The sequence below is a fragment of the Sus scrofa genome, chromosome 6, assembly GCF_000003025.6.
Source record: "Sus scrofa isolate TJ Tabasco breed Duroc chromosome 6, Sscrofa11.1, whole genome shotgun sequence".
NCBI classification, from domain to species: Eukaryota; Metazoa; Chordata; class Mammalia; order Artiodactyla; family Suidae; genus Sus; species Sus scrofa.
In genome coordinates this window covers 159,779,747-159,791,683 of record NC_010448.4, presented here as the reverse complement: position 1 = coordinate 159,791,683, position 11,937 = coordinate 159,779,747, and the positions used below count along the sequence as shown (strand labels likewise).

The 11,937-nt window shown below is 38.9% G+C and overlaps 1 protein-coding gene across 13 annotated transcripts in view; it reads right to left on the bottom strand.

The window, feature by feature from the left end:
• ZCCHC11 (zinc finger CCHC-type containing 11) overlaps window positions 1-11,937 on the bottom strand; it is a 138,793-nt gene that overhangs the window by 2,767 nt on the left and 124,089 nt on the right. For 5 of the 13 annotated variants that reach the window (XM_021096637.1, XM_021096641.1, XM_021096634.1 and 2 more), the window contains 5 exons: window positions 8,324-8,439; window positions 7,167-7,390; window positions 6,117-6,217; window positions 2,917-3,364; window positions 1,367-1,525 (listed from right to left, as the gene is read on the bottom strand). In XM_021096637.1, coding sequence (XP_020952296.1) covers window positions 1,367-1,525; window positions 2,917-3,364; window positions 6,117-6,217; window positions 7,167-7,390; window positions 8,324-8,439 — 1,048 coding nt within the window. Of the gene's footprint in view, window positions 1-1,366; window positions 1,526-2,916; window positions 3,365-6,116; window positions 6,218-7,166; window positions 8,440-11,937 lie in introns of all 13 variants that reach the window. The other 8 variants (XM_021096639.1, XM_021096643.1, XM_021096636.1 and 5 more) reach the window with 3 other exon arrangements.

Below are 11,937 nucleotides of genomic sequence, written 5' to 3'. Positions count from 1 at the left end.
GAGGTGGAGGAATTAAGGGGATAAAGGCCACTAGGGAAGAACTTCCAACTCTCCCCCTCCCCCAAAAGGGCTTGTATGACCAATAGCAATTTCCATCAGCCCTAGTTCTTTGCTCAGAAGAAATCAGCTACTGTCAAGGTTTAGAGAGGCTTCAATATGTCAAGCCTGACAATTATACCAGGTGCCTCCCCTTAAAAGTTATTTTATTTAGTCAACATTTCCAAAGTGCCTTTCTTTAATTTCCTGAACCCCTAGTTTAACTGTATTAGCTCTGACTCTAGCTTTTAGAACTCCTAGGGTAATTAACCAAGAGCTGAAAGCCAGACTCAGATATTTCCTATTCTGAGATACCGTTGAGGCAAGTAGTCTAGATAAAATACTATGCATTACTTGGTATATTAGCACCAACAGAATATGGTGAGTTCTAATGTCATTTGAGTCTTAGGTCTACTAAACAAATTTGACTCTGTCACTACTCAACTCAAACTTCTATTAGATCCCCACCACTTACTAAGTCCCAACTCCTTCATAATAGCCTTAGCCTAACTTCTCTAGCCTCATCACATACACATTTTCCCATTTACCTCATCCTCTAGTCCTATTATTTTCTTTTCTCTTTTTTTCCTATAATTTTCTCATTATGGGGAGTTCCCGTCGTGGCGCAGTGGTTAACGAATCCGACTAGGAACCATGAGGTTGCGGGTTCGGTCCCTGCCCTTGCTCAGTGTGTTAAGGATCCGGCGTTGCCATGAGCTGTGGTGTAGGTCGCAGACACGGCTCGGATCCCACGTTGCTGTGGCTCTGGCGTAGGCCGGTGGCTATAGCTCTGATTAGACCCCTAGCCTGGGAACCTCCATATGGCATGGGAGCAGCCCAAGAAATAGCAAAAAGACAAAAAGACAAAAAAAAAAAAAAAAAAAATCTCATTATGCCAGGTAAAACTCAGTGACTTTGCATACATTACTGCCTCTGCTAAGAACACTCTTCCTCTCTAATCTCTGTAGAAAAAAAAAACCCATATCTCTTTTAAGATCTAGTTCAAATGTCAAAATCTTATGTGTTTCGATCCCTGGTGTCCATATCCTGTTCCCTCTGCTAGGGCAAAGTTAACTGATTCCTTTAAACTCCTATTCTTGTCTATTTCATATGTCCAACTCTTCCAATAAAGTATGCGTCAAGTGTAGGAGTTTTATTTAATTCTTGAGCAATAAGCACCAAGCACAGTCTGACACATAGCATGTATGCTCTCTCAATAAATGTTTGCTGAATTCATAAATTTTCACTCTCAGATCCTGGCTTTTACAAAGGCTCCTTGACCCAGAACAAAACCCATCTAGCCCATTAACAAATATGTAAGCAATGGTACCTTGAGTATAGAAAGGTTTGTTGTGCTGAAATCTGGCATTTCCCTGATGCATGAAGTTCTGATGCAAACCATAAGGCCACGAAGCTGGGACAAGAGGAAAATGGGGTCGTGGTGCATGTTCCCAAGGAATTGGAGGATTCAGTCCTGGAAATCCTGGCTCTGCATTTCAACAGTAAAGGAATAACATTTTTAAACATCAAAATGTTTGTTCATTCAAATATTCCTTCATTCCACAAAGATGTACTGAGTATCTAGCAATGACCAGGAAACATGTAAACGGAGAGGCTAACAGAAAAAAAATTTAAGGAATAAAACACTGTAACTGTACTCAAATTATTCATAAAGGAAACATTTAAGAAGACATATATAGTAATAAGTGGTAACTGATAGAACAGATTGGTAGAAAGTGTCTAAAGAGGAGACTAGTGCAATTGTTCAATGATAGAAGTTTTCCTAAAATGATTGACTAAATTGAGTTTTAAAGGACAAGGAGGATTTCTCAGGTGGCTCAGGGGGTTAAGGATCCCGCACAGTCAGTGCTATGGCTCTGGTTACTACTGTGTCGCAGGTTCAATCCCTGGCCCAGGAACTTCCCCATGCCATGGGCACCACGAAAAAATAAAGAAAGGACAAGGAACAAATTAGTCAGGCAAAATGGGACAAGGAGGGCATTTAAGACAGAAGGAGTAGTTGTGTTCAAAGGCCAGGAAGTAAACGTGTAGAGCAAGTTTGGGAAGACGCAGAACAATTGGCAATATAGAAACAGGGTTAAGGGAAGCAGTGCTAAGAGAAAAGGCTAGACAGTAGGTAGGATTTGTATTTCAAAGAACCTTACCTACATCATTAAGGAGCTTACATATTATCCTAAAGACAATGCCAACTATCCTAGAATCAATTATACCTTTTTTCTTTCTTTCTTTTTTTTTTTTTTTTTTTGGTCTTTTTAGGGCCATACCTGCAGTACATGGAAGTTCTCAGGCTAGGGGTTGAATCGGAGCTGCAGCTACCAGCCTACACCACAGCCACAGCCACAGCCACGCTAGATCCGAGCTGTGTCTGTGACCTATGCCACAACCACAGCAATGTGGGAATTAAGGCGCATCTGCGACCTACACTCTAGCTCATAGCAACGCCAGATCTGTAACTCACTGAGCAAGGCCAGGGATCTAACACACGCCAGCATAGGAACTCCACTTCAGTAAACACTTAAAATAGAAAAATAATGACTAACATTTGTGTTTATTACCTCATTTAATATTCAAAACATCTCTGTGAGCTGGGGGCTACTAACACAACTATTTTATAGATGAAACCAATGTACAAAGATATTAAGTAATTGCCCAATGCCACACAGTAAATGGCAGAGCCAGGATTCAAATCCAAGCAGTCTGAATCTGTAGCCCATACTCTTTACCTTACCTAACCCCATATTGCCCCTCCACAAATATTGCTTGCCATCTTTGTCCTCACATTTATTCCCCTAGGTTCTACCAATACCAATCATGCAACCTTTCTACACATAAATACAAAAGGAGAAAAGGAAGAGTTACCTGAATTCCCCACTGTACCATTGTTCACCAGGGAATTTGGAGCCACAGTACGAGGCCAGTGTCCATCATGAGAGGAGCTAGGGATTGCCACAGGTCTGGCGGCAGGCTGTGCAAAGATGATGCTGGGATCATTCAGGCCAATATTGCTGGGGGCACTGCCTGGTGCAGAATGGATCACTGGGCCATGAATAGGCCAGGATGGGGCAGGAATCTGGAGGGGGTGCATTGGCAACAATCCCATATTGTGCATGGGAGAATACTGAGTTGGTGGTGACTGAGGAAAGTTATACATAGGCATCTGAACCTGATGAGGGGGCTGGGCTCCCTGCTGAGGTGGGCCAAGCTTGGGTTGGGATCCTGGCTGGGATGGAGCCTGGGTAATGGCAGTGGATTGGGAAGAGTTCTGTGGAAATGGCTGAGGCTGAGGAGAGTAAGATGGCGAATCAGACTGCAGAGGAAAAAAAAAAAAAGATACATTTTAAAACTTACAAACATCTTAATTTTATAAAAGCAGAGATTATCAAATATAAAACTATGGAATTATTAGCACATTATAAATAGAATTCTATGACATACATAGTAACAAATAATAACAAAACCTCATTTTATATGAAGGTAGAATTTTTCCCAAGGTTCTCAAACCCTCTCTCATACAGATTTTATCTCAAAAAACTTTTTTTTTTTTTTTTGGTCTTTTTGCCTTTTCTAGGGCCGCACCCACGGCATATGGAGGTTCCCAGGCTAGGGGTCTAGTCAGAGCTGTTGCTGCCTGCCTACACCAGAGCCATAGCAACGCCAGATCCAAGCTGCGTCTGTGACCTACACCACAGCTCACGGCAACACCGGATCCTTAACGCACTGAGCAAGGCCAGGGATCAAACCCACAACCTCATGGTTCCTAATCAGATTCGTCAACCACTGAGCCACGACGGGAACTCCGATATCTCATAAACCTTTTTACTGTCCAAAGAAGAAAGAACCCAGACACTACTCCCATCATGTAGAACCGACAATTCCAATTGTAACCAGAAGTTTACATTTAAAAATCTCAGTCACTTTCATTTAGCTCCTTAACAAGCATTTACTGAGTGTCAATTATGTACTGGGCGTTGTTCTTAGCATTAAAAATACAACACTAGGGAGTTCCTGTTGTTCAGCAGTAACGAAACCAACTAGTATCCAATTGGATGCGGATTTCATCTCTGGCCTCACTCAGTAGGTTAAGGATCCAGTGTTGCCGTGAAACACGGCATAGGTCACAGACACGGCTGGGATCCCACGTTGCTGAGGCTCTGGTGTAGGTCAGCAGCTACAGCTTCAATTTGACTCCTAGCCTGGGAACTTCCATATGCTGTAGATACAGCCCTAAAAAGCAAAAAAACAAAACCTAACACATATGCCCTCGTAGACCTTAAAGTCTATGGGGGAAAAGAAGAGGAACTGATAAGGATTACATAAGCAATCACAATGAAGTAAAATGATTACTATGATAAAGACTGTCAATCTGAAATTGACAGAATATTGTAAATCAACTATACTTTCATAAAAAAAATTTTTTTAAAGACTGTATAATGTAGGAGTTCCCATCATGGCTCAGTGGTTAACAAATCCAACTAGGAACCATGAGGTTATGGGTTCCATCCCTGGCCTTGCTCAGTGGGTTAAGGATCTGGCATTGCTGTGAGCTGTGGTGTAGGTCACAGACACGGCTTGGATCTGGCATTGTTGTGGCTGTGGTGTAGGCCGGCAGCTGTAGCTCCGATTAGACCCCTAGCTTGGGAGGCTCCATATACCATGGGTGCAGCCCTAGAAAAATATAAATAAATAAAAAAATAAAGAGTGTATAATGTATAATGAAATCCCAGAGCAGGAACATCTAAATCCACTTTGGGAGAAGGAAGAGAGTTAAGATGAAGGAAACCGGAAGTCAAGGAAAGCCTCCTGAAGGAAGTGACCTTAAAGCTGAGACTCAAATAGAAACAAGTGTGATAAAAGAGGGTACGAATAAGGGGAAGAGAAGACTCAATCAGAGGCAACAACATAATTGAAGGTCTATAGGTATGAAAGCACATGGCCTTTAAAAGTAACTGGAATCTGAAATGATGTCTGACTAGGCTAGGGAAGCAAATGGTTGTAAACTATTCTTTGCACAAAGTCCAGAAACAACAGGACTTTGTGGCTGACTGGATGCAGAGGTTGAGGGACAGCAGAAAAGTTCAAGAAGCTAGACCGATAGTGGGATCATTCAATGAGATGGAGAACACAGGAGAAAGAGGCCAATGAGGCAAGCAGTTCACTGTTTAATAGTGTTAGCTTTTAAGTTACATAGAACTGGGTTTGAATCTTTTAATTTCTCTTATTCTCAGCTTCCCAATTTGTAAAATTTGATTATAATAATATCTATCACTTCAAAGGATTAAATTTGGTAATAGGTATAAAGCACTAAAGCATAGTGTCAGATTTAGAGTAGGCACTCGATTAGTATTGGGAGTTCCCTCGTAGCTCAGTGTATTAAGGATCCAAGTTGTCACTACTGTGGCTCTGGTTACTACTTTGGTGCAGGTTTGAGTCCTGGCCGAAGAACTTCCATATGGCCATGGGTATGGTGTGGGGGGCGGGGGGGGGGCGGGGAATGCAAGGTAAATTCACATTTAGACAACATTAGAACTCAAGAAACTTAATATGAAACCTGCGAATCTGAATTTTAATTAAATACTCTTTTACAGGGTATATTTCACTAGATATCCTTATCAGCTATGAAAGACACATAAAAATTTCAAGCAAGTGAAGAATCATGCATGTATTGCCCTAACAGTACTAAACGCTTAATATATCTCAATTTTGGGATCTACTTTTATTAATGGCACTCATATTCTTCCGTTACGCAAACCCTAAAACCTAAAAGTTTTTACCTTATTTTAATCCAAGCAGCAATCTTATTTGGCAGTTATCTTATTTTACACAAGCACAGAATAGGTTCACTGAAGTTATTAGGGAGCTTGCCCATAGATATAAAGTCGGATCCACATTACTCCAAAAGTAATGTTCACTTTAGCTGATGTGCCTAGCAAGAACACCCCTGTAAAATATATGTAATCTGGAATATTGTATTTTCCAATCTGAAAGATCAACCCTATCACCCACCATAATCAGTGCTATCGTCCTGCCAGGACTAACCCATCTGCAGGCAAAGTACTCACACATTCAGAGGACTGTCTAGTCCTTATGGACTGATCACCCTGTTGTTGGGATGAACCAGCCACCTGCTGGGCGTTTACAAGGTTGCGGACCAGCTGGGCTGCTAAGAGAAGACATCAAAAAGAAATTCAATAGATAAAAAAATAGCAGAGAAATGACAATCAATAAACTCTCTTCTGTACAACAGTCTCAAATCTCTCTGAACTTATCTTGGACTTTTAAACTATGATTATGTTAGTGAAGGACTTGGAACAATTCATTATTTTTGTTCAATACACTGGTCCCGGAAATAAGAACAAGTGTCATACTACTTTTCAAAAGGAGATGATATATTTATTTAAGAAAATAACTTCTACAACAAGAATCTGATGGGAAATCATTACATAAAATAGTTTTTTCTTTCAATAACCTCTCATGTGGGTTTTTAATTCATAAATTGCTAATGAAATATAACAGAAACAGATCTCCCTCTCTCATATAAGCAGTGAGAAGAGATATGATTTCTGGGAGTCCCCACTGTGGCTCAATGGATTAAGAGCCTGACTAACATCCACAAGGATGTGGGTTCGACCCCTGGCCTTGCTCAGCAGGTTAAGGATCCGGCGTTGCCACAAGGTGCAGCACAGATTGCAGATGGCTGTGGCATACGCCTGCAGCTCCAGCTCCAGCTCCAAGTCAACTCTTAACCTGGAAACTTCCATATGCTGCAGGTGTGGCCCTAGAATGAAAAAAAAAAAAAAAGAGAGAATTTCTCCCCATAAGTCCCCCCCCCAAAAAAAACCCTCTTATTAACTTTTGAGGGGAAAAATTTTCCCTCAAGAGAAATAGAGAATGTGACTCAAATCTAAAAAATACTTTAAGGGAGTTGATTGAATAGAACAGACTGCTAACTGAATACATCCATGAACTATTTAAAATAAAAGCTTGTCTAAATTTCCTCTCTTTAATGGTTCAGAATCATAGAGCTATGTTTGGAATAGAGAAGCTCCTTAGAGTATCAACATAAATGACTTTATCTCCAGCAGGAACTATTTTTGGCCTTTTCTACTTACCTGCCACACTGCTATTCCTCTGACGGGCCAGCTTGACCTCTGGGCACTCCCTTCTCACATGTCCTGCATCTCCACAGATAAAACATCTGAGGTCTCTGGGGTCTCTAAAGTCTCGAGTGTCGTGGAGGTCTCGGGGGTCAACAAGGTCTCGGGAGTCTTTCTCTTCTTCATTCCCTTCTTTCTCTTCTTCACTATCTTTCTTCTTTAGTCTAAACAGTAAACTGCTGATACCAATAATGTGGGGCTAGGGACTTATAAACTGGGTGATTCATAAAACAAACTAAGCAATACAAGAGCGTCACAATGAAGGAACTAACATGCCCATGTTTCATGCATCTTTCTGAAGGCAAAGGCTCTACATTTACAGCACACCTACTCATATGGCAGGAACAGGGTATTCTAGTAGTTTTAAAATACAACATAAACTTTTTAAAAATGTTTAATATTGAATTTTAATCTTGTAACAATCTGTTGGTATTTATCATCTCCATTTTACAGAGGAAGAAACTTGAGGTTTAGAGAAGGCTAAGTGTCTTGCTCAAATGTAATAAATAGCAGTGATGGAAACTAGGAGTTTGTTCTGTCTGAAAAGTTCAAAGCTTTTTATATTAAGCAAGATTTGATGACTTAAGAAGTCATCAAGAGGCCATCATTCTGTCCTATTAACATAGTACACAGAACAACAGTAAAGTCTGTTTCATAGATATATTTTCAGGGAGCATAGAGAATGTACATTTTTTAAGGTATATATTATATGTATACTTCACAGCATATACCTCAGAGATTCAGTTAATTTTAATTACTGGTTTTTACAACTGTGAGGTCCTCAGCAAAAACCTCTTAACTTGGTCTTTTTTTCCCTTTGACTCCTAGCACAGTTCCCAGCACACAGTAGGTGTTAATAAATGCTTCCTCAATTAAGAAAAAAAACTGAATGAATTAATGAATAAAAGAAAAAATAAAATAAACCTCATGAAACATAATTATACCCAAAATAAATCTCCCTGTTCCACAAAATGCCACTCAAATATATATCTACCTAAGGTGCAAAGAAAGCCCTGAACTTTTTCAACTTAAACATACTTGAACATAGTTATAGCTTCAATTTGCCTCATGTTTATTTTCCCTGTAATATTGATACACAATCATTTGCCAACCTTCTCCTTTTAGGGCAGTCTTTCATGTAGTGACCGATTTTTCCACACACACGGCAACATCGATCATTGGGAGCCAGTTCTCCATCTGTTAGTACTCTGGAATCAAAGAAGTATTCCTACAGAGAAAATACAACTTTACTAAAAAAAAAAATCACTACAAACTCTTGAGTTCAAATGGAAAGGAGATCAAGATGCAAAAGTGATTTTTTTTAAAAAAAAGGAAATAAATATCAACTAATATTTCACTGTAACTAAAACCATGATATGAAAAGATTCAAAGTTATTATTAATATCACAGCTGCTAACAGTACTAACCACACCTACGGTGTTTTCTCATTCATCTATAGCATCTTTGTGTAATATTTTAATAAAGTGGATAGTACTTCATGCTCATTTTATAGATGAGGAAACTGAAGCTCAGAGAGTTCAAGTCATTTGCCCAGAGCAAAAAATCTGGTAAGTAGCAGATAAAGAATTTAAAGCTAATTCTGTCTGACTATAAATTCATGCTTTCTGCCCCATCATGCTACTTCTAGAAAGGAATTAAGTCTCTTTACAAAAGAGCTCTATGTAAATAAATCAATCCTCTTGGTTTATTTAAAATATCACTGGATTTGCAGTCAACAATTCAAGACTATATAACATTCATTATATAAAGTAGAGTATACCTAAAAGAGACAGTTGGGAAACAAAGAGAATTAAATCATTTTCCCAAGTTTCAGAACTACGTTCATTTTGCTTATCTTTCTATGCTTTAGCTCAGTTTTGCACTATCACAAAGACTAGTCTATCCTAGCAGTACCCATATAACTATGACTGCAAGAGAACACATCTACTTAACACTTTTCAAAATCTGTCTAATCCCTGAGGATAAACATGTTAAGAGACAGATCCATTAGGATGACTTGTAAAAAACAGATAATAACAGGAACTGGTGAGGATATAGAAAAACTGGAACCCTCATATATTGCTAGTAGGAGTGTAAAATAGCACAGCTCGTAATTCCCATTGCAGCTCAATGGGTTAAGAACCTGACTAGTATCCATGAGGATACAGGTTCAATCCCTGGCCTCACTCAGTGGGTTAAGGATTCAGCAGCATAGGCCAATAGCTGTGGCTACAATTTGATCCCCAGCCTGGAAACTTCCATATGCCACAGGTGCAGCCAGAAAAAGCAAAAGAAAAGAAAAGAAAATGAAATAAAACAGCACAGCTCCTTTAGGAAACAGTTTAGCAGCTACTCAGAAAGTTAAGCGTAAATTTATCAAAATGACCCAGCAATTCTATTGTTAGATATATACCTGCCAAAAAAGAAAACATAAATAAACACAAACTTTTGTACAAATATTCACAATAACATTATTCATAATGGCCAAAAAGTAGAAATAATCCAAACGTCCAATAAATAATAAAATGAATAAAATGTAATATAACCATAGAATGGAATATCATTCAATTATAAAAAAGAATGAAGAACTTTACCATTGTATCCAAAAGAATAAAATACCTAGGAGTAAACCTACCTAAAGAGACAAAAGACCTGTACTCTGAAAAGTATAAGATGCTGATGAAAGAAATCAACGATGACACAAATAGATGGAAAGACATACCATGCTCCTGGATCGGAAGAGTCAACACTATCAAAATGACTATACTACCCAAGGCAATCTACAGATTCAATGCAATCCCTATCAAATTAACCAAGGACATTTTTCACAGAACTCCAACAAAATATTTTAAAGTCTGTTTGGAAGCATAAAGGACCCAGAATAGCCAAAGACATCTCGAAAAAGAAAAATGGAGCTGGAGGAATCAGGCTCCTGGACTTCAGACTATACTACAAAGCTACAGTCATAAAAACCATATGGTACTGGCACAAAGACAGACATATAGATCAGTGGAACTGGATAGAAAGCCCAAAATTAAACCCACACACCTACAGTCAGCAAATCTATGACAAAGGAGGCAAGAACATACAATGGAGAAAAGACAGCTTGTTCAATAAGTGGTGCTGGGAAAACTGGACAGCCACATGGAAAAGAATGAAATTAGAACACTCCCTAACACCATACACAAAAACCAACTCAGAGTGGATTGAAGACCTAGATATAAGACCAGACACTATAAAACTCTCAGAGGAAAACATAGGCCAAACACTCTCTGACATAAATGACAGCAACATCTTCTCAGAGCCACCTCTTAGAGCAATGACAATAAAAAAATAAACAAATGGGACCTAATCAAACTTAAAAAGTTTCTGCACAACAAAGGAAACCCTAAACAAACAAAAAGACAACCCTCAGAATGGGAGAAGAATCTTTGCAAATGAATCAACTGACAAGGGGTTAATCTTCAAAATTTATAAACACCTTCTGCAGCTCCACACCAAAAAAAAAAAACAACCCCATCAAAAAATGGGCAGAAGATCTAAACAGACAGTTCTCCAAAGAAGACATACAGATGGCCAAAAAACACATGAAAAGATGTTCAACGTCACTCATGATTAGAGAAATCCTAATCAAATCCACTATGAGGTACCACCTTACACTAGCCGGAACGGCCATCATCAAAAATTCTACAAACAATAAGTGCTGGAGAGGGTGTGGAGAAAAAGCAACCCTAGCACACTGTTGGTAGGATTGTAAATTGGTGCGACCACTGTGGAAAACAGCATGGAGATTCCTCAGAAAACTAAACATAGAACTACCATTTGATCCAGCAATCCCACTCCTGGGCATCTATCCAGAGAAAACCACGACTCAAAAAGACACATGTTCTCCAATGTTCACTACACCACTATTTTCAAAAGCCAAGACATGGAAACAACCTAAATGTCCACTGACAGGGGAGAGGATCAAGAAGATGTGGTACATATACACAAGGGAATATTACTCAGTCATTAAAAGGAACAAAATACTGGAATTTTTGGCAACATGGATGGACCTAGAAATTATCATGCTGACTGAAGTCAGCCATACAATGAGACACCAACATCAAATGCTTTCACTGACATGTGGAATCTGAAAAAAGGACAGACTGAACTTCTTTGCAGAACAGATGCTGACTCACAGACACTAAAAAACTTATGGTCTCTGGAGGAGACAGTGTGGGGGGTGGGGGGATGTGCTTGGGTTGTGGGATGGAAATCCTGTAAAATTGGATTGTGGTGATCATTACACAACTACTGATGTGATAAATTCATTTGAGTAATAAAAAAAAAAGAATGAAGTACTGATACATGATAAACATGAATGAACCCTGAAAACATTATGTTAAATGAAAGAAACAAATCACAAAAGGCTATATATTCTGTGATTCCCTTTATATGACATGTCCACAACAGGCAAATCTACAGAAGTGAAAGGAAAAAGGAATGAGGATTGAGGATTGACTGCTAATGGAGACCTAAGTTTCCTCTGAGAGGACAAAATATTCTAAAATTAAATGTGGTAATGGTTGCATAACACTGTGAAAATAATGACAACCAAAGAATCGCTCACTTTATATAGGTGAACTGTCCAGTATATGAATTATTTCTCAATAAAGTTGTATTTCTAAAAAAGGGTGAGATATAATTCTTTACATTTACTACTGTAGCCCATGTAACTAATTAA